Source organism: Trachemys scripta, chromosome 4 (assembly GCF_013100865.1).
Source record: "Trachemys scripta elegans isolate TJP31775 chromosome 4, CAS_Tse_1.0, whole genome shotgun sequence".
NCBI lineage: Eukaryota > Metazoa > Chordata > Testudines > Emydidae > Trachemys > Trachemys scripta.
Window position 1 is genome coordinate 58581979 of NC_048301.1, and position 23469 is coordinate 58605447.

General features: G+C 39.1%; 1 protein-coding gene across 4 annotated transcripts in view; it reads left to right on the plus strand.

Annotated features, from left to right (window-relative positions):
• The window catches only part of EIF2AK4 (eukaryotic translation initiation factor 2 alpha kinase 4), a 72834-nt gene that overhangs the window by 12737 nt on the left and 36628 nt on the right, over nt 1–23469 (plus strand). For 3 of the 4 annotated variants that reach the window (XR_004645524.1, XM_034769011.1, XM_034769010.1), the window contains exons 4-13: nt 755–928; nt 2900–2980; nt 3524–3672; nt 14666–14781; nt 16140–16297; nt 17878–18413; nt 18803–18912; nt 19574–19731; nt 20426–20841; nt 22835–22904. Coding sequence is in view for 3 of the 4 variants with exons in the window: in XM_034769011.1 (XP_034624902.1) it covers nt 755–928; nt 2900–2980; nt 3524–3672; nt 14666–14781; nt 16140–16297; nt 17878–18413; nt 18803–18912; nt 19574–19731; nt 20426–20841; nt 22835–22904 (1968 nt within the window). In the remaining variant the exon portion in view is untranslated. Of the gene's footprint in view, nt 1–754; nt 929–2899; nt 2981–3523; nt 3673–14665; nt 14782–16139; nt 16298–17871; nt 18414–18802; nt 18913–19573; nt 19732–20425; nt 20842–22834; nt 22905–23469 lie in introns of those variants that run through there. The other variant, XM_034769012.1, reaches the window with a different exon arrangement.

Genomic DNA, 23469 nt, shown 5'->3' on the forward strand with positions numbered 1-23469 from the left:
ACATTATGAAGGAATAAGGAAGTGTTATTTACTCCTTCTCATAATACAAGAACCAGGGGCCACCAAATGGAATTAATAGGTAGCAGGTTTAAAACAAACACAGGAAAGTATTTTTTCACGCAACACACTGTCAGCCTCTGGAACTCCTTGTCAGAGAGTGTTGTGAAGGTCAATACTATAATGGGGTTCAAAAGGGAGCTAGATAGATTCATGGAAGATAGGTCCATCAATGGTTATTGGCCAGGATGGGCAGGAATGGTGTCCCTAGCCTGTTTGCCAGAAGCTGGGATTGGGTGACAAGGCGTGGATCACTTGATGATAACCTATCTATTCATTCCCTTTGGGGCATCAGCCATTGGCCACTGTCAGAGGACAGGATACTGGGCTTGATGGACCTATGGTCTGACCCAGTATGGCCGTTCTTACATTCTTAATACCATTAAAATAATTTGGTTTGGAAGAAGTTATGTTTTATCCAGGAGAGTGTTTGCATATTTGTAATGAAATTAGTGAAATTTTTTGAGAAAACTATCTTTGATGCCCTATTAGTGACCATCATGTCACAGTTAATAACCATAGTTTTCACAGAGAGTGGTATAAGGAGAAATGTGTTAAATTCTCATAATAACTAACTGAGCACTATCAATGAGAATCTACTGACTTTATTGCTTTTCTAAAGCCTCATTATTGTATTATTTTGTATTTTGAACTGTTTTGAAAACTGGGTGTCATTTGTGTTTACCTCTTTTTTTAGGTGATGATATTTGAACTTGCGGACCACATACAGTCATTTCTCAGTGAATATAATAAGCCACCTTCTAAGTCTTTTCATGAAGAAATGCTAAAAAATCAGCAAAAGGAACAAGAGAGACTGGCCCAGGAAGAGCAGCGTCGGATGCAAGAAGCTAAGAGAAGAGAGGAACAGGAGGTAAAAGAATTAAAATGTTCATGTTCTTATTGTTTGTTATGAATATGTAAACTTTATAAGTGGATCCTTATATATATAACTAGTTGTGACATTCCCCTCTGGTGTTATCTGGACCGGTGATCTGCTAGATCACTCCAATCCTTGATTCTGGGAGCCAGCCTTACCCTGCTCTGCTGTGAGAACCCCCACTGCTGGGCTGTTCACGCACAGCATCTGGCATGTAAGCTGCTCTTTGAATTGTGCAACCAAATGACACTAGCCAATATCTCCAGTCCCAGACACAACACTAGGAACCTCTGTCTTGCAGGGTCCAGTTATGCCTGCTTAGGGTGACCAGACAGCAAATGTGACAAATCAGGGCAGGGGGTGGGGGGGGGTAATAGGAGCCTATATAAGAAAAAGACCCAAAAATCGAGACTGTCCCTATAAAATCGGGACATCTGGTCACCCTGTGCCTGCTGGACACTGCAAGCTAATATGAGTTCGTCAGTTTAACAAAGAAATTGATATGTACCAGGCTTGTTATCCCAAGGGGAGTCTCTGACGTGCTTCAAACCAAATGCACTGCTTCAGGTAGAATAAACAAACAGATTTATTAACTACAAAGATAAATTTAGAGTGATTATAAGTCAAAGCATAACAAGTCAGATTTGGTCAAGTGAAATAAAAGAAAAATTCATTCTAAGCTGACCTTGACGCTTTCAATGTCCTTAAAAATTTAGATACTTCTCACCACAGGCTGGCTCGTTGCTCTTTGATCAGCACTTCAGTCACTTGGTGTGGTGTCTGTACATGTAGGTGGAAGAGAAAGGAAGAGCATGGCAAACGTCTCTCCCTTTTATCGTGTCCTTTCTTCCCTCTTGGCTTTACCCTCCACCCCCCCGGCCCCTTCAGAGTCAGGTGAGCATTACCCCATTGCAGTCCCAAACTGACCAAAGGAAGGGGGGTGACTCACTCAAGAGTCCAACAGATCCTTTGTTGTTGCCTAGGCCCGTGTCCTTTGTTCCTGTGGGGCTGGGCTGGGTTTGTCCTATACATGCCCTGATGAGGTGTGAACTGCCGCTCTGCTCTTGGAGAGTTTTTCCCTGGGCTTGCTTTAAGCCATGAGGATACATTTTCAGCCTCATAACTATATATATGAAATTATAACCTATAACATTACTGTAACAACAATGCTCAGTGCATCATGAGCCTTACAAAGACACCCAACATGACAAACTTTGTATTGGAAACCACACGATCATTTTACAAGGATGAACATGGGGGTGCTGGGTGTTCCCCCGAGGTACAGAGCGTCACAATAGTTTATAAAGGTTACTAGTTAATAGATATTTTAATAAATGGCTAATCAGTTGGTATAGATTGTTACAATGCAACAGGGAAATAGCTTCCTTATAACAATGACTTATAGTCATCAATAACACCTTTTTTTCTGGTGTGCTTATAACCATCAGTAATGCATATTACTTGTTATGATCTTGTTGTGGACATCGATTATTTTATTAACCTATTGTAAACCATTTTCTATATAAAGTTTTATTTATAAGAGTGACCATATAAATATTTGAAATGCATTTCATCTTCAACTACAAAGGGAGTCGGTGTGTTAGCTCACACCAGAACACCAGATACCCTGGAAACTGGTCTTGTCTTCATACCACATCTCCCTGCCTACCTGCAGTACCTCTGTTTTGGAGTATAATAAATCCGTGCCTAAAACTTCCTTTTCTTAGCATCATTAAGAGGCTATGTCTTTGAAAGTAATTTTCCTTTTGTTACCACTCTCTCTTTAAACATGGAATTATCATTTCCTTGAAGTGATTTGACTGAAATATTTATGCATCTTGGATTAGTAGATCCTTTTAAAAATCCTTGAAAAATCAATACTTTAGCTTTTTTCTCAGAAGTAAAATTAAAGCTTGTTTTGTGTTGTTTGTTTTGTGTTTCTAATACCAGTAAAATGTATTTCAGCAACGTGAAATTCTTGATGAGATTCAGAGAAGGGAGGAGGAGAAGAGAGAAGGAAGAAAAAAGAAAGAAATGGCAAAACAGGTATTATTTTTAACCTAATGTGCAAGAACACTTTGTAATATTTGCTATAAGCACTATAGCACATGATTATAAAAACTAAGGAGAATAAAATGAATACATTTGTATCACATGCTTTCTTAATTTTCTCTATGGAATATTTTTGATGGGTATTCATAAATTTAAGTAATTATTTTTGTTCTTGAAGTGTAGCTGTTGCTTCTGAAATTAATTCGGTATATACTGAATTTTATCTGTCTTATTGTATCTTTTCAGGGCACTGACATTATGTATTAATTTATCCAAGTGAAAGATATCAAACAGATTAAATAAAGCTAATCTATAATTTTCAGTTTCAACATGAAATGACTTTATGGGCATGCCAGTGCATAATGCTGAAACCTTCCGATTCTCAGTCTTCTTCCCCAACTTCACATATGTACTCATAGTGGAAACCTACCATTTCCTTAACTAGGTGATTTTACAGGATGCATAGTGAAGTTAATCCATGCATTTTGAGGACAGAAGCAATCCTTTTACTTGTTTGTTTCTTTCACCTATTCCCAGGAACGTTTGGAAATTGCCACTTTTACAAGCCAAGAAAATTCTTTCAAAAGAGACACTGTAGGGAACAAATCTCCTTCCGGTTTAAATGGAGGTGCACTGGAACATGGAGGGAACAATAAGCATCGCACACATTCCACTGGGCGTTCAAAGTATGTAATGTTTTATTTTGGATGTGGTCAGGGTTTTTTACTATTTGGCAAATATTAGATTTTAAAGTGCTGTGGGCATCATGCAATACTTTATAATTAGGCTTGGAAGGATTATCAACATTTACCGATAAAAATCTAATCATCTGTTTCAACACACACACACACACACACACACATTTCTGTCAGTGATAATGGATATATACAGATAGGCAAAGTAAGAAAAATGCTGCTTGAGAACTTATTAGATTGATTTAAGGATATTATATTTTGATATGTGATGTTGATAGTTTGATTGTCTGACCCCCAATTGTCTAATCTCCTCCCCATAATTTCCTGCAATTGAAAATTTAAATAAATAAATCTAGAAAAAAATGCTTGACAATAAACATTGATATTATCTGTTGAAATTATAAAAATTGAATTCTGCCAAGCCTATTTATAAGCTTTGTTTAAATTGGGAGTGCTTAACATGTTAGCGATAAGTAGAAAACTTCCTTGTGTGTGGGAGGCTTATCCATCAGTTTAAATTAAAAATATATATTTCTGTCCTTCGTGGCTATGAGGAAAACCTCTGAATGTGAATTGATGCAGTGATGTCTTCCTAAGTCTGCATTCTAGTGACAATTCCAGGTGAAAATTATCTGGTTCCAATTGATCTGAGATACTGGAACAAAGCAGCAAATATATTAGTCTGTTCTGATTCATGTGGTTACTGGTCCTCCACTTGAAACCAAATCAATAACTAATTGAGACTACTTAAAGGAGTCTAATGGATTTCCAGTAGAACAGACAGATTGGAACGGTATAAGGTGTGAATTTCCTATTCCCAAATCCTGTCTTTAATGGATAACCTGAGCAGTTTGCCTGTGTACCATGGAGTTTCTCCACATCAGAACAAAAAGAAATCCTTCTCCTCCGTCTCTGGTCTCTGTAGTTGCTGCTCCAGCACAAGGCTCAAATGGCCTCTGTATCACTTACGCTATTGTCTCCCTTGCTGCTTGGGTGGGAATGGCTGGTGGATTCAAGTAGTGGTAGAACCAGAGCTCTGTCTCCAATTCCCACAGCAAAAACACAGGATTCAGGATGCTACTGCAGGTTCATGTGAATAACTGTGCACTCACTGTTTTCAGTTTGAACAATGGGAAGATTGTTTGCACTATCTAAAAAATGCAGGAACACAAGAGACGAAGATAAGTTTGAAAAACATGGAACCAACAAGACACACAAACTCTACCGCTCTATTCCTTTGCTTATGGTTGTTACCCATCCCTTTTTCTGCATATTGCTATAACTTGTACTGTCATCTTATCTACAAAGCATGTAGCTCATCATATTTCTTTCACTCTTCTTGTTAGTTATAGTTTGTGTTTTCTTTTCCTCCTCAGATAGCTTTATTACACACTTCTTGATTAATGCATCTTTTAAAATATTTTCTCCACAAATATTTCACAAAAGTTAAAGATATCTTTAATAGAGAAGGCACAGAAGTTTTTTTTTTATCTGCTCACATGATGCTGTCACTGCCCTCCCTCTTCTGTCCTGCATTGTTCATATTTGACCACCATTATATTCCATAAAGCTTTTTTAATATTCCCCTAAATTGTCTTTTCTTCTTTTTAATAAGGTTTCACTAGGCTGTACTAAGATGATTTATTTGTGCCTGCTATACAAAAGACAAATGACCTTGATATAGGAAATCACAATAATACATGCTATTCTTATTTTTGTGTATATAAACTGCATCTTCTGTATGGACTTGGCACAGTATCATTTATATTTTACTTGTTCATGTAAAATAAATAGATCTTTTTTTTTTTTAACTCTCCTAAATGTGTTGGAAATAAATAGGGACAACTGAAACCTCTCATGGTGCCATTGTTAGTTTCTTGTTGCAGAATTAACAAAATATTTTAGTTTAGTTTTTGAAGGTTGTCTTCACAACAAGAAGGAGTAGGGGTTTTATTTGTTACTCTATTTGGCCAGAATTTAAGGTTTGATTAATATCTCCTGGAAATTTGTAAGGGAACTGTAGATCTTACTAACTGAAATTTTCTTCATTTGCTAATTGCTTTTGTCCCAGCTAATGTGGTTATTTTTGTCAGGTGACCCATGTGGTTGCTGTTATAAGTTTAAACTATCATCAGTTTCTTATTACTTCAGAAACTTGTCTTGTGATGAATAGGATTTGCTGCACTAGTCCACCATCTCAGAAAAACAATTTTATCTATAAGAATGAGAAATGAATTACTTTTTGTCATGTTCCTAATTTGAGGACTGTATCAGTTTTAATTAAGGTCCTTGTAAAATTATGCAGTTTATTAAGTCTTTTAAAATGTTGGTTAGAAATGCTAACATAATATGTGCACCTGTCTAGCCAGATAAACTTCTCTTTTCTATGAGCGACACCTGTGCTGAGTTGGACATAAAATCTTTTAGAAGGTCAATTTTGGTACATGCACTTTGGGATTGGACACAGGAAATTATGCAGCAGCTCCAAAACATTTTAAATCCCTAAATTTTAATGGACTATTAACATTGATATTTAAGTATTAATTATATAAATATTTAATATGAGAAATAATAATAGTCAGTATACTAACTCCATGTTATTTTACTATTTTCTGCCTTGGAAGCTGTGGAGGCAGTTTGGGTTTAGGATAGTTACATTTCCTGAGTGTTTCTGCCAAAATGACTAGCAGTGATCTAGTTACATGATGACGTAAATTGTCATCTCTGGGTTTTAGCATTAACAGACCAATGAGATGAATGGGGCAGTTCGCATCTCTGAGCTATTTTTTTCTGCCTGTGCAAATTCAAGCATTACATTGACTATGGCCAGGTTTACACTACGGACTTAAGTTGGTATCCACACCCTGGAGCAACATAGTTATACCGACCTAACCCCCCGTGTAGACAGCGCTATGTCGGTGGGAGAGCTTTTCCTGCCAACATAGCTACCGCGTCTCAGGGAGGTGGATTAACTACGCTGACTGGAGAAGTTCTCCTGTTGGTATAGGAACATCTTCACTAAGGCTGTTGCTACACTGCACACCTTACAACACCGTGGCTATGCCGCTGCAGCCATGCCGTTGTAAGGTGCACTATATGGTCACTCTTTGTCGTTGGGAGAGAGCTCTCCTGGCAACAAAATAAAGCCATCTCTAGTGAGAGCTGGTAGCTTTGTCCTGCCGACAAAGTGGTGTCCACACTGATGCTTTTTGTCACTAAAACTTTTCTCGTTCAGGGGTATGTTTTTTCTCAACCCTGAGCGACAAAAGTTTTAGTTACAAAAGTGGCAGTGTAGACATAGCCTAAAGTACCGCAGCTGCAGCGCTGTATGTGAAGACATGCCCTTACATTCAGCATGTGTTTTTATGGTTATCCTTATCACCATGAAGGGCTAGAAACGTATTTTTAAATAATGAAAGCTGAGATTTTACAGCAGGAGGTGGATTTCAAGGCATGGAGGGGATTCCATTTTAAATTCTGCCACTACAGCATCGCAGAATCCATGAGGCCCTAGCTATGAGTGAGCAGTTTCTTATGGGACTTTTATGTTTGTTTTTAGGATTTCTTTTTAAACTGTACCAAATAGAATAACGTGATGTATTTATCTGATAGGGCAAATGAGTATTAGCACAGTAAATTAGTCAGCCCTCCCTAAGGAGGAATAACTTAGTAGTACTGTTAAACACAACCTTTCTCAAGTGCCCAAGGAGCAGCCAGACAGAAGTAGTGTTCCAAGGGGAAATGTGTATGTTGGTCCCTTGGAAAATAATTTGCTAGCACTAGTTAAATCCTAGGTCTGTTAATGAAGTTCTAAGGGGAATAGTGCATTGAGAATTCAGTTCCCCATAGTCTGTCTGTAGCAGCTCCATGGAGTCATCTCAGCAGCACACCAGTAATCTTGAGAGTAGCGTGGCACTTATTTTCAGAATTCTGCTTTTAATTTCTGTAGGGATTTTTTCTGCTGTGATTTGAACTGAGGGTACCCAAACTTTGTCACATTGAGGGTGCGCATAATTTGCGTATAAATCTTATATAATTATTTTAGCAAATGTAAATGTGTACAAGCAGGGTAGCTTGTTTTAGAGTCTCCCTTGCTGAATAAAGATTGCTTGTTTGAGTTCACCAGCAATAGCAGCAATACGTGCTACTAAATCTTTAAATCGCTTTACAGACGTACTGATGGGTCAGTGAAAACCTGGTGTTGGTCAAGTTTATCTTCTCTTTGCATTTATAGGAAGTGTGGGGACTAAGGCTGCATTTAGTTCTTGGCTTTTGCTTTGAACATCCCTCCTTTAAAACAAGAACAACAAATTGCCATATTTGTGTGCTCCCAAACAGTGCAGTTTCTGCTTTAGAATTAATTCTGCATTGCTTTGTCACTGGACATGTGTAATGATTCATAACTACTTGTAGATAGAAATTGATTGACAGATATGAAGTTTTATGTGCAACATCAATATTTGAACACTTCTTCTGACTTTATAAATGAAAGCCTCTGCGCAGTGGTTTCCATTTACTCTGTTGTCGTTACTACTTAAGCACTAGTAGTGTGCTTCATGCTAGTAGTGTGTGCAGAGAGCATAAGGGAAAACTCACTGGGCATATTATCTCATTTAGATCCCCAAAAATTTCAGCCAGAATGGTTCAGCCATTTCTGAGAATGAGGCTAGAGAAAAGTCTGATGTTTTGCCAAAGTTAAAATCTGGTGAGCTTTTCTTTGAAAACCTCTATTAGCCCCATGCTTTGGAGAAGGAAATTGAAATTTGTCAGGGAGTGGCCTCTGTCAGGGATGTGTCTATTGCCTCCATGTGAAAATCTGCCCAAACTTGGCCCAATTATAAGCCTTTGAAAAATCTCAAGATATATTTTTGATTTTAGGAGCTAAAAATCTCTGAAGACTCCATCCTCACTAGGCATAAAGCCTCTCACAGCTCCTAGTGCTGTTCAGACTGTGCATATGCCATCCCCACAGAGCAACTGAGCATGCTCCCTCCATCCCAGCACTACAGGAGCAATGCTGGACCTCCTTGAAATTGCTGCTCCAGGCCAGGATGGAGCTAGATCCTGGAACTGCAAGTAGGGAGTCTCTCTTCTCTGCCCACTGTGACCTAGACAGTGTAGAGGAGGATGTTGTCTAATATAAATACAGAGGTGACAACAGCTGAGCCAGGAGGGGAAAGGAATAGATTGTGATAAATTTAGTGAGACTCTGGCTGGAGCGGAGAAGAGAAAGTGGGACTGGGAGATAGGGGAAGGGGATTCTGGGACTGGCTGGGCAAGGAGACTGAGACATGGGCCAGGAAGTGGAGAGATTGAGACAAGGAGCTGGGAATGCAGTAGAGAAACAACAAACTGGAGCTCAGAAAGGGAGACTGAGACTGGAAGCCTGTGTGAGGAGGGAGGAGGAGACAGATTAGGACTATCTGGGCCAAGAAACTGGGATGATGAACCATGGGTGGGAAAGGGATATGGCAGAAGGGATCAGCTTTCGGGGGAATGGGCAGAAGAGTTTGTTTCTACTAGAACATGTGCCCCTCCAGAGCCCAGAATGGAACTCAGGATTCCTGAATCTCACCATCTCTTTGTTGTCAGCAAATATCTGTAAAACCTAGGTGGAAATGGTGTGTTGAGTCCCCCTCTTGTGCTGCTCCAGGTGGAGGATAACTTATTAGAGCTATCAGTTACTGCATTAACTCAAGTGGCAGAGGTGTGTGCAGTGGATAGAAAGGATGTCAACATGAGGCCACATGATTAAATTTGTTTTTTTCAGTTTGCTTTTTTAAAAACCCAGGAAACCACACAAAATATGATAAGAGAATTTTACTATTGCAAAGTCAAACGCTCAAAAAATGAGTAAATACTAGTGCAACCTTAATTAATTTTCCTTGTGTGTATGTATTATTATACAGTCTTTAATTATGTGGCCACATACTATTTTTCTGTAGGACCCCTGATTTCATTCAGTTCACAGGGTGGACCTGCTGTAAGGATGAATTGGGGCTGTGTACTAAAGAAGGCTGTTGTCTGTAGGACCCTGCCTCATTTGTTGCAGAAGTAGGACGGTGTATAGTGAATGAGGCAGGGGAGTGTGCAGGAAGCGAAAGGATGGTCTCATAGTTAAGGGTAGTTGAATGCTGCCTTGAAGAATTGGATTCTATCGCTACCTTGTCCACAAAGTTCCTCTGTGACTGTCCTGTAGACCTGTTGATCAGTGGATCTAGCTTTAATAAAACAGTTGCATGTGCTTTCTTTCTTGAGGGTTAAACAAAAATTTTATTCATTCTTCTTCAGACTGGGAAAGGACATGCGCAAAGCCCTTTACATTTTTTTTTATTGCTTCACTACCAGTGCATTCCATGTGCAGTCTTCCCAGCTTTGGTCTCAGTTCATGAGGTTTAAGCATCCCAGTATCTGGATTCTGAATGCCTGCAGCTTTCAGAATTTAAATTGACTGCATAACTGCTCCAGTAAACGGCTTGCATCTGCCTATCCTGACTTCAGTTCATAAATTAGCAGTTCCAGTTCAGAAGCTTCATCCTTACCAGACACACAAGGTACCCATTCTTTCTGAACCACCCACTCTTCACAAATTCAGGAAAATTGTTTTTTTTCCTGTCCCGTCCCCTGTGCTGTTTGGCCCAGAGCCTGCTTTCCTCACCAGGCATAACCATTCTCTTCCATCACCTAAAATCAAATCAGGGCAATTCATTCCCATTTCTTTTGGCTAATTGTTGGCATGGCAACTCCAATTTCCAAGTGTCAGCACTCTCTGGAACTAGTTTAATTTCCAAAGAAAGTGAAAAAGAACGAGAACAGGAAAATGGTACACCATAAGTAGGCATAAAGCCTGTGGCAGGGGAGACAAGCTGAGAGTTTCTCTCATACTCCATTTATATCACATTTATGCATTTAATCATACCATATGCAGTGCAAAACTTTTATAAAATACAGAATTTCTTAAAGGTAAAGAGAAAAAACCTCTTCCAACTTACACAATTCCACAGTGCTTCAGAGTACCCTGTTACAATGATTCTAGGCAAGTCACGTAAACCACACTTTTCTCAAGTGGTCACTAATTGTGTGTTTCTTATTTTCTGGGTGCCGAGCTTGATACCCTGGGGTCTCATTTACCCAAGATCTGAGCACTCAAAGCTACAACTGAAATCAGTGAGATCTGTGCTATGAACATATCAAGTTCTTTATAATACTAAATATTCTGAAAAATCAAGTCCTAGTCATTTGAAATTGGCACCCAAAATTAGTGGATACTTTTGACCTTAATCTCTCTGTGCCATCACCTCCCCTCACAGTGGTTTTGTTAAGATAAATTCATGTTTGTGAAAGACTCTAGTGATGAGTGCCATAGAAAAGCCCATGAGAAAATTTATAATTCTGTTTTCTGTTCAGGGTTTGAATAGTGTGCAGTAAATAAGGCCTGGGCTACACATTGAACACTGAGGGTAAAACGAAATATTGAATAGCTGTTCATTAACTGAGCACCATCCATCCTGTGCACCAAATGAGGCAGAGGTCCTGTACTAAAAATAGCGTGTGATCATGTAATTAAAGCCTGTATGGTAATACTTAGGCACAAGGAGGCCAAATTAAAGTTGCACACTGAACTTTAATTCCTGCATTTCCAAACTTTTGAGTGCTTGATTGTGCAGCCATAAAAATAGATTTAACATAGATTTTTGTGCGTAATACATAATAGTGTGATTGAAGATCAGCTTAATGCAGTGAGTAGTACTTAATAATCATCTTGAACAAGGCAAGGTTGATGATGAGCAATCACTGTACACCTTGTGGTCAAAGTGCATTTTGACAACAGACTGGATTTTACTTGACCAGTAGATGAAAATTGTTCTATACTTGAACAGATTTGGCCTATATCTCATGAAGAACAGTAGTAAATATACACACTAATCTCTACATTTGTCTGAGGTGTAAGTTACAAACTTTAGGTTCTTTTAAGTTTACCACTGTTAATAAATGTCGTCACACTACATTTGAAGGAGGGTGGAATACATGGGAAAGAGAGGATTATGTATTCTTGTTTAAAAAAAAAAAAAAAAAAAAAAAAAAAAACCTGTGCAGAGGCAATAAATAGGCTGAACAGTTTTGTAGTAATTGTATTCTGTACCATAAAAAAAACAAATGCATAAATTCCTCCTCCTCCATGGAAAATCCCAAAGGGATCACTGCCTCCTTGCAGATGGAGCACCACTTAGATCCATCTCTGCGTAGGCCCAAAGGTGATCTGGCTGGATGTTGTTTATGTCCATCCCTAGCAATCTAATTGTGCCACCTGACACTTTTGCTGCCCACATGATCACTAGCCATGTAACCTGCCTGAAACCAAAGACCCCTAGATTTCCTATATGTTGTCATAGGATCCAGGTTATTTTGCAAATATTTTTGGAGCACTTTGTCAAAAATATTCACTTAAGGAGTGAAGGGAGGTAATGAGCAATGTGCTTAATCTTTGTTTGTGAATAGTGTAATTTAATGATAGTCATGTATGGGGAAGAACGATAATAGACCCTTTTTGTTAAATCTTAATCTGACCAGGCCATGTTTGCTATCTGGTTATAAATCTTCAGTGACATTAACTACCTCTTAAGACAAAATGGAAGCACTCACATGTTCAGTTTCTCTAAATTAAATTAAAAAAGAACTTGCAGCCTCTGATAGTCTTAAAATCCTTTCGAAATGTAGGTGCTTGGATACCATGGTGACTGACAGTATAAATACCTAGATAGATGATGAAAACTATGAAAGTCTTGAGTAGAGTGACCAAATGTCCCGATTTTATATTTGGGGTTTTTTTTTTATATGGGCTCCTATCATCTCCCCCCCCACTCCTTGTCCCGATTTTTCACACTTGCTATCTGGTCACCCTAGTCTTGAGTTGGACATCATGTTGCCATTGGAAAATGTGTCTAGATTAATGACCTGGCAATGTGCTTGCTCATTTTTATGCTGTTGCTCACAACTCAAAAGTGCTTAAATCCCCCTGTCAAAAGTGACTCAGGCACTTACGACCTTTTGGACATTTTACCCTTAGCCTCCAATTATGTGCAGTCTTTGGATACAAAATGTAATTGAAAATTTATCACCTAGTTATTGATAGTGTTCAAAGAGCTCAGTCTTGCTCTCTAACTATTGCTGTCCCATGCGTTTGGCTCTTCTTAAGGTTAGAAGCAAAAGCTGTTGTTTGGCCAGGGGAAACTGCCTTGAGGAGATGTTGATATACAACAGTTTCAGGTCCTCTGACTGTTCTGTCCTTAATTCTGTGCTGCTCTAAACTCTAGCAGTTGATGTACAGTACATCTAAGTGACTATTTGAAGTGCTATTCTTGGAAGGCCCATCTTTTGAGATGGCTTTCAGTGCACCATCCTGCAAAATAACTGTTTTTTTCTGCAGCAGTGTGGTTTTCATAGCTGGAAGTGTTATCACTTCTGATTGTTTTAGGTTCCTTATATTTTCCACCAAGAGACATCTCATCAAGGAGCCGTCTGTGCAATGTAATCAATTTATTTAAATAATGTAAAGATCATCTAATATAGTGGCATGTACAATATATTTAACTTTCTATATTCACAGAACAGTGCATTTCTTTGTGTAATAGTATTTACTGTACATCTATCAGAGGAATCTTCTTTTATACAACATTTATGTCATAGATGCTTTGGGGACCTCTCTTGTTAACTTAGTTTTTTCCTTCTTTTGCATAATTGAACATTTCAAAAGGCTTCTAGCCTTTGTGCTAACTGTATGTGCTAACATATATTTTTGCCATCTCTAAGTATCACAGATTGTTATTTGGAAAGGTCTTTCTGTGTGCTGGTGTTTTTGCTAACAGAATTTTGAAGCTGATTAAACCTGTGCAGGAACTTTAATTCCTGATCCTGTTAAAATGAAGATAATTTGAGTGATTTTTGGATGGTGCCTGCCTCATTGTTGAGTGTCCTTTGTGACCTTATACAAACACAGCAATATTTATATTAACTTTAAAAAACACCGAGTGCACTCCGGGGTTAGAGGGGAATAATACTGCTGTGATTGCTGGTTCGATATATACTGGCAAGCGAAGCATTCTCCACGCAAGAAATAAATTCTTATTTGTGTTTCCAGTAACACTTCATATTGTTTTTTAAATGATTTCATCTTTAATAACCTAATTTCCTCTTCACAACTGGTACTATATACTATTTCGCTTCATGCAGCTCAGACAGTGAAACTAGGTTGCTCTGTTTCATATGGGGGTTCTAACATGTTAGCAGAAGGCCATTGTATTGGGGTTTCCAGGGAAACAGGCAATGCTTAATTAAAAAATAAACCTGTTACTTAATATTTCCTTTAAAAAAAAAACTGTTTCTATAAACATTTGACCCATATCCAATCCTTTTTTGAACAAAAGTTTTAGGGACTAGTCTGCTGCATCATCCCTTTAAAAGAGTGGGCTTAAGAGAAAATAGAAGAAATAAGTGGAAACTCCACCTTATATCACATAAAATAATTAATGTAAGATGGCATTGAATTTAGCAAAATTAAATCCATTTCTTTCAAATATTTTGAAAGATGTAGCAAAATTGAGCTGTGTTCATTTACTGTTTTCAGAACTACAGTATCAATTACAGGTATATTCAGAGTAGAATTGCCATCAGAGGCTGCAGAAGCATTAAGGCCTGTATTAAGCATGGAAGCATAAGCTTAAGTGCTTTGCTGAATTGGGGCCTAAGTATAGAGACCCACTGCAATATGTTAACTTATCTATAAGCTAATCACAACTAGGATCCTGATCTTGCAGTTGGATTTATGCAAGTAGATGTTTGCTCTTATGCAGTCCCATTGAAATCAATGGGTATCTCATCGGGTGCAAAGGTCTGCTTCTCCAGATCCATTTACAAGATTGAGACTGTTATTGATTGTATTAGTAATATATTTCCAAACTGAAGATAACACTGTTCACATTTACAGGCGAGAACGTCAGCATTCTGCATGCAGTAGTGAAGATTCTCCTGGAAATTATGAAATTTTGAACTTCAGTACTGGTGGTGCTGGTCAGCTTACTGTTCACAAAGGAAAATGTATAGGTGAGCAAAACAGCAATTGAAACTTTACTTTTTTAAAACATGCATTGCTCACATAAGAGGATTGGGTGGATAGGTGTTTGCCACATGGAGGGAATCATGCTGCAGGGACTTTTAAATGGTGTAAATAGGGGTAAAGTGTGGAGGGTGGGATGGGATGGGAAGGGGAAGGATGTTGTTCTAAGGGCTCTGATAGGGATATGGAGAACCTCGGTCAAGGGTGGAGGGAGAAATGAGAGATTTTACTTGAGTGAATATTGTTTATTTGTTTTAGGAATATTTGAAATGAAATGTATCTAGATCTGCAAAGAAACCTTTCCAGGGGAGAAAACATTTCAGTGTGTTTACTGTTATCTTTACTTGACTAATATACTCAATAAATGGATTTTGTTTTTATATTTGTAAATAGAAGGCTTGTGAAACATTGCTACCAAACTTGAAATTTTAAGCTATTCATGAAATACTTAAAACCAATTATAATAGTAGGGCTAGACCAGAGGTCGGCAATGTGTGGCACGCGGCTCGCCAGGGTAAGCACCCTGGCGGGCCGGGCCAGTTTATTTATCTGCTGACACAGCAGGTTCGGCCGATCGCGGCCCCCACTGGCCGCAGTTCGCTGTCCTGGGCCAATGGGGGCGGCGGGAAGCCGTGGCCAGCACATCCCTCACCCGCGCCGCTTCCTGCCGAGCCGCGTGCCAAACATTGCCGACCCCTGGGCTAGACAATACTAGGATGCCCCCCACCATTGCTAGCACTGGTACTACAGCATTAATAGGAGAGTTTCACAAAAACCTCAGTGTAGACAAGGCTAGGAGGCTCAGATAAGCATCTGAGCTTTATACTGTCTGCTGAATTTAATGATCAAACTTCTTCAGCATTCTCTCTCACTACATCACTTTAATGGATTTGCTGTTGAAAATACTACTTACTTTGAACAAACATAGTTTCATTATTTATTGTACATTTTAAAGACACATGATTAAACTACTATATATAGAACTAAGCATTTGGTCAGAGGAAAAGAATGTTTGGTTACTGAAACCTCAAATTCTTACATAAAACATATAAGTCATTTTATTTTAATATAAAGTTTGTTGTACATTTTCCTGTAGTTTGATTTTTATTTTTTTAGTTTTTTTGTCAATCATTTGACTTCAGTGGAGCTGATATTCTGTTGGCAATTTATATCAAATTCAGTTACAGATTTTGTTCTCATTTTGATTACGTTTATATTTTAAGATTTAACCAAATTAACTAAAAAGCAAACCTTTTAATGTTTATTCACCATTTGTAGGAACTCTTTCAGGCCCATTAGAAGTGAAAGAAGTTATCTTTCTCTCTCTCCCTCTTTTTATGTGTAGACAAGGATGAACAACTTGGAAAATCAGTCTACAATGCCTTGGAAATATATACTGGCAACTTTGTCTTAGTATATGAATGGGTTCTTCAATGGCAGAAAAAAATGGGAAGATTTCTTACAACTCAAGAAAAGGAAAAAGTTGATAAATGCAAAAAACAGGTACTAAATACACTTATTTTCTATTTGGCTTGATTTTTTTTTCTTGCTTTTGCTCTGTCTGTCAGTTATACTGTGTACTCTGGTTTCTCTTCAAATTGTATATTGAAATGAGACACTGGTGATGAGATTGAAAATTCCAGTGTTTGAAAAGTTTGCATCATTCACTAACAGAGATGTTGATTTGTTCAGAGGTCATAGGCATATTTTCTATAGTACGTAAGTAAAATCTGTTAATACAGTATTAAGGAAAAACCTAGAGAAGGGGAAAATCGAGCTTCTCTGGCACAGACCTATGGCAGAAGAAAATTTTGTCTTTGCTACCTGGCTGTGATGTCCTCACTTAACACTGGGATAGGGCTCTCAATCTGAAATTTTTTAAGTACAAATGTGCTGCTGTGCATGCTCAATAGAACATATTTAAGTCTTTTGGCTTGAAGTTTTAGGGGAAAATTCTGCCCTGATTTGAAACCCTTGAAATCAAATATTGGGCTGAGACCAAATAATGCAACATTTCAGCTCAAAAGGGGATTTTTTTTTTATAAAGGGTGAGCAAGTGGAAACAGATTTATTACAGAAGTGCTATTGCAACTTAAAAATACAATAGTTGCGACTGTGAATTTAATACATAGCACTCCCTTGTGGAGACAAGGTATTCAAATAGAAATGTGGGACACAAAGGAGTGTGAGTGAATTTTGGGAATCTTTTAGTAAATAAAAGGCTATAATTTTATTTGTAGTAGATAATTTTTATTATCTAGCTTATATATCTGACACCCTATTATTGAATTAAGGGCATGTCCATCAACCCCATTTCAGAATAAGTTAGGTTTGAATAAACAGTTCTCCACAAAGGAGAGGCAGAACAGAGGTGCTTGAAGAAGGGACCCTAAGAGCCAGGAAAAGGAGCTGGAGCAAACCCTACCACTCCCAGAAACACTACAGGAACAGAATTTCAGGGTTATGCATTCCTTTAATCTTTCCAGTAGTCACATCCTGTGTATTCAGTATAATTACACTGAGTAAGCTGGTCATTAATTCTAAAATGTGTGCTTAAAGTCAGTTCCCATCAGGACACATTTCTACAGCCTGCTTGCCATCTCCTTTGAATATACTAAGTTATCTGGGCATCTCCCAGGGCTTTGTATTATTTGGGTTACTCTGTGTTAGACTCTGATTTAAAAATTACTAATGAGTACATCTCAAAAGGCACCAGGATGGTTTTCCTTCAGGTAGCACCCAAATATTTGGATGTTGATTGAAACTTGAGCTAAACCCTTGACTATGCAAGATTTAAGTTGGTGCTGTTGCGAGAATAGCCTTTGGTGTTTCGATGCTTCCATTCCCATCTAAATTTAGAAGCCAGGAAGTGCAGAAGCATGAGAACACAAAACAGTTCTTACTGAAATTATCCAAATTTTTTTCAAACCTCAAAAAAATTGATTTAGGTCTTGGTATGAAGTTTGGTTCTTCTCTTGTTCATACAAGTTCACTTGGCCTTATTAAAAATGTACTTTTTTAATACCACTTTTATGAAATGTGAGATTTTGTTATGCATGTTCTATTTTGTTTCTCTCAAACAGATTCAGGGTGCAGAAACAGAGTTCAGCTCACTGATGAAGCTAAATCACCCAAACATAGTACGTTACATGTCCATGATCCTTAAAGAGCATGATGATTCAATTGTGGTAGATATTTTAGTGGAGCATATTAATGGATCTAGCCTTTCTACACACCTGAGCAAAGAGGTCCCGATTCCTATTGATCAGCTGCGCCACTATGCAACCCAACTTTTGTCTGCTCTTGACTACTTGCACAGTAATTCAGTGGTGCACAAAGTCCTGTGTGCTTCCAGTATCCTGGTAGATACCGAAGGAAATGTCAAAGTGACGGACTACAGCATTTCAAAGCGCCTAGCTGATATCTGTAAGGAGGATGTTTTTGAGCAAACCAAAGTTCGATTTAGTGATGATGCTCTGCCTAACAAGCCTGGAAAAAAAGGAGATGTATGGCGGCTGGGCCTGCTACTGCTTTCTCTCAGCCAGGGACAAGTAACCAGGGAATATCCGGTCACTATTCCTAATGACTTACCTGCTGACTTTGAAGATTTTCTGAAAAAGTATGTGCCCATCATTTTGTTCCTTTTCTCTGCCGTCTTATTTTTTTTCCCTTGTGTAACTTCTAAAAGAAAGTTTTCTGGAACAGGTTTTCAATAGTATAACCAAATCCATCTGTCTTACTAGTAATAATTCTATAGAAGAATGATGGTCCAGGGCTTTCTGCATTAGCCTGGGACTCTGGAGATGTGGATTCAGTTCTGTGTTCCACCACAGCCTTCTTGTGTGACCTTGGGCAAATCACTTAGTCTCTTTGTGCCTCTATTCTCTATCTGTAAAACGGTGATAATCGTATTTCCCTTCCTGTTTCTAAAATGTAGGGAAGCGCTCTGGTAGTTTAGAGCCCATACATACCTTTGTGAAAAAAGGTTTGTTTCTGGTTGGTTTCTAGATGTGTTTGCTTGGAAGATAAGGAAAGATGGAGTCCTCAGCAGTTGTTACAACACAGTTTTATAAATCCTCCACAAATGAAAATACCAGTTGGGGAAGAAAATCCAGATGGTAAAGAATTCAGTCTCTTCTGCTATACCCTGGCATTAAGTAATTAATGATGGGAAGGTAAACACAAATGCATATATAAAATTAGGTGCATGCAGGTAGCTTGAGCTGTAGGAATATCAAGAACCTGTGCTTATTTGTATAAAATATTTTATAAGGTAAAGACCACAATATCTTTGTTTTGTGGTTACTTGATGTGAATTGGCTCAGTCTGTACCCCACCTTCAGCAGAACACACTGACCCTGAATTAGTGTCCAGTCTAGCCTCCTTCCTGGAGTCTGGCTTTACTGGTAATTCAGAAATAACAGAATGTAAAACCTTAGCCTAAACTTTCTCCTGAGCAAGGCTCTTCCTAGGATTTCCTTCCTCTGGTCCAAAGACACTTTTTTCCAAACCCTTTCTGTTATTGTTGGAGCTAATTGTGCTTATCTAGTGGCATGATTCATTAGTACTTACCCTGAACTTTAATGCAGGGTTTTAGTACCTGAGCCTAGCATAACCCAACAGGAGACTCGCCCTACATTCCAGGTCTTAATCTGCCATCCTGTCATACTTGATCATGGTTCTTTAAAATATGTGTCATTATTCCTTCTGATGACTGGTTAACATTGCATTGCTTTTTTCCACATTCTGTACTATGGTTAACTGTTACTTTTGTTTCAGATTCAGCAGGAATAGATTACATTGAGACTGTTATCGCCAGCAGTCACATACCTAGTGCTGCATTCTTCACAGAAACGCAGAAGCAATTTTCACGTTACTACACTGAGTTTGAAGAGCTACAGCTCCTTGGCAAAGGGGCTTTTGGAGCAGTCATCAAGGTTCAGTATGGAAAGTCATTCCCCTTCGTTTTATAGAACCATTCTTGTGTATGCATTTTTTTCCATGAAATATATATTAAATGTTATGGTATTTTATTTTTGAAATACGTGGAACTCTCATGAGAATTGGTATCCTTACTGATAGCCCTAAGCAGAGGCCAAGGATTGAATAGGCCTAACTACACTTTTGCTCTAGTCCAGGGATTTGCAACCCTTCAGAAGTGGCGTGCAGAGTCTTCATTTATTCCTTCTAATTTAAGGTTTCACGTGCCAGTCATACATTTTAACGTTTTTAGAAGGTCTCTTTCTAATAGTCTATAATATATAACTAAACTGTTGTTGTATGTAAAGTAAATAAGGTTTTTAAAATGTTTAAGAAGCTTCATTTAAAATTTAATTAAAATGCAGAGCCCGCCCCCCCTCCCCCCGGACTGGTGGCCAGGACCCGGGGAGTGTGAGTGCCACTGAAAATCAGCTCACGTGCCGCCTTTGGCATGCTCTACCCCTGCTCTAGTCCATGGGGTCAGGGTAGAGGTATACTGGTGAGGCAGTGTGGGGAGGCTTACACTGCAGTTGCATTTGTTTCACAGATAAATGGAGGACTTCTTCAGTGCTGTCACTCTGGCATCTTTCAGGAGCTTCAACTGTGAATGAACTAACAGTCCTGTAAGGTTAGATTTATTTTAATTCGCAGGTACAAAACAAACTTGATGGCTGCTACTATGCTGTGAAACGTATTCACATAAATCCTGCCAGCAAGCAGTTCCGGAGAATTAAAGGCGAAGTAACGTTACTTTCTCGTCTGAATCATGAGAATATTGTGAGGTATTACAATGCTTGGATAGAAAAACATGAAAACCCCCCTCCCAGTAGCTCAACATCAGAAACTACAGAAGGGAAAAAAGCATCCGCCAAGTTAGATCTGAATGGGAAGAATGAAGAAGAATCAACAGATGATGTGGAAGCCAATGCCCCTCCTCCTGTTTTGACAAGTTCAGTTGAGTGGAGCACCTCTTGTGAGAGATCTTCTAGCACCAAATTTAGTGGAGCTGATCAGGAGTCCAGTGATGAAGATGATGATGGTGGAGGAGTGTTTTCACAGTCATTCTTGTAAGTAGGCTTTAGCATTAGGAAGAAAATTGTCAAGTCCAAATTGTGATCTCCCTTTTACATCCCATATCTGGCAAATAACATTTATCCATAATCAGAGGTGAAAGTAAGCCGGTATGCCCTGATACGGTGTACCAGCAAGAGCCGGTGCGGTTTTGATGGCTGCTACTATGCTGTGAAACGTATTCACAAGAGCCGGTGCGCTGTACCGGGGCGGATCAGCTTCCCCTGGCAACAATTTAAAGGGCCTGGGGCTCCCAGCAGCAGCTGGAGCCCCGGGCCCTTTAAATTGCTGCCGGAGCCCTGGGGAAGCGGTGGCGGGGCTTGAGCAGTGATAGAAAGGGCCTGGGGCTCCTGCCACAGCTACTGCCCCGGACCCTTTAAATAGTCCCCAGAGCCCTAGGGTAGCGGTGGCGGGGCTCGGGTGGTGATTTAAAGGGCCCGGGGCTCGGCCGCCGCTACCGCCCCAGGCCCTTTAACTTGCCTCCGGAGCCCCGCTGCCGCTACCCCAGGGCTCTGGCAGCAGGGCTCCAGGGATGATTTATAGCGCCCAGGGATTTAGAGACCCCGCCTCTTCATGTAGAGGCCATGCCTCTTTCAGTTGAGGCCCCGCCCCCTCCCAAGGACTCTGGAGTACTGATAAGTCCTTTAACTTACTTTCACCCCGTCCATAATGTGCTATTCCAAATGAACATTTTAATGTTTTTTATAATACTTTATTTGCCAGCAGCCAAATAGCTGTGATGAGCAAAATTTACAATAGATCAGTGACAGCTTGCATTGTGGGGGCAGGGAGGGATGGAAAGTTCAGCCTTAAGCTTCTAAGCGTTTTTATAAATGGGGTTATTTTGGAAGATAAGATTGCTCAATCCTGCTCTATTGAACATTTTTTTTTCCCTACCTGACAAAAGCCTGATATGCTGTCCAGGAGAAATTGTTAGCAGTGCTACCAGCATTAGACACTGGAAGAGAAAAGCAAAGGGAGAACCAAGTGCTTAATCCTGCAATAGGGTGACCAGATGAGAGGAAGAAAATATCGGGACACATGAGGGTCGCTGGCGGAGCTAAAAAAAAAAAAAAAAAAAAAAAGTCAAGTGCTGCCGGCAGAGTGAAATATCAGGACAAATTGCGTCCCGACCGATTAGGACAAACACCTAAATATTGTGACGGTCCCGATTTTTATCAGGACGTCTGGTCACCCTATCCTGCAAGCATGAATGAGAATGAAGTCACTCGCATGAGTAGTCCCCTTGATGCGTTTGCAAGAATAGGCCATACAATAGTTTTATCCTATATCAGAGACAATCTACTTGCTGGGCACAGACAAAAAGTAGTGGCTCTAGAAAAGTCACATCAGATGCCAGGAAGTAGTAGGACAAATAGGAGAGTGAGAGCAAGATAAAATAAAAAAAATATATGGAGATATACACCTATCTCATAGAACTGGAAGGGACCCTGAAAGGTCATTGAGTTCAGGCCCCTGCCTTCACTAGCAGGACCAAAGTACTGATTTTTGCCTGAAATCCCTAAGTGGCCCCCTCAAGGATTGAACTCACAACCCTGGGTTTAGCAGGCCAATGCTCAAACCACTGAGCTATCACCCCCTCCCTGACCTCAACTAAGAAAAGTAGCTGGGATGTGTTCCTCCACTATATTTTTTGTCAGTGATGGGACATGATCTTCTGGGGACACATTTCTGAAATATATATAAAATCTGCCTAAGAGGTGCAGAAATAAAATATATGGTTGGAAATACTTGTCTTCCTTTTAGTAACTTGGAGATATGATGATCTGTCAAGAAATATTTTTGCTGCATTTAACTGCACAGTTTGGGTGCAGTTTTTTGTCATGAATGTAATATCTCTCCACTCTAAGCTCAAATGTTCTATGTTTATAGTAAATAACATACTAATATCCTTGCAAAAGAGATGGTAAATGTATTCATTACAAATACAAGTTTTTGCTTTTTCTTCTTTCTTTTTTCCCTAAACAGACCAGCTGCAGATTCTGAAAGCGATATAATTTTTGATAATGAGGATGAAAACAGTAAAAGTCCTACTCTGGTAAATATAAAATTACTAAGTACTGGAAGAACAAAGGGGATAAAGTAACATTTGGAGGTAGGAATATAAATTTACAAACCAAAGATCAATCTGGCTCTTCGATATATAGGGACACCGTTGGAGATCTTCCCTGGAAGCATACACTACACACAACCAATGTGTATTGTAACAGTAATAAAATGGCCTCTTGCTTATAGATGGAAACTGAGCGTCAGGACTCCAATTTTCATTGAGTTAAATTAGACTACTCATTTGTAAACTCATGAGCACGGGTACTTGAAAGTTTGGAGTTTTAATATTCACAGAATTTTAGTAGCTGATCTCTGACTGCCAAAATTAAAGCTGATGAATGCTTTATATCAATTGAAAGCTGGGATGCTGAGCTGCTTTTAGATGGTATAAAACAAAGATTTTTATTATAGTTCTAGTAGTTCTTAATTTAACAATTGAAATGGGGGGGGGGGGGATTTATTTTTTTTTAAGGTCCAACCCCTTACCACTTGCTGCATGAAATAATTACAACATCTCAATGGAGTATCACTAAAAAGCTGTCAAATATCAGGGG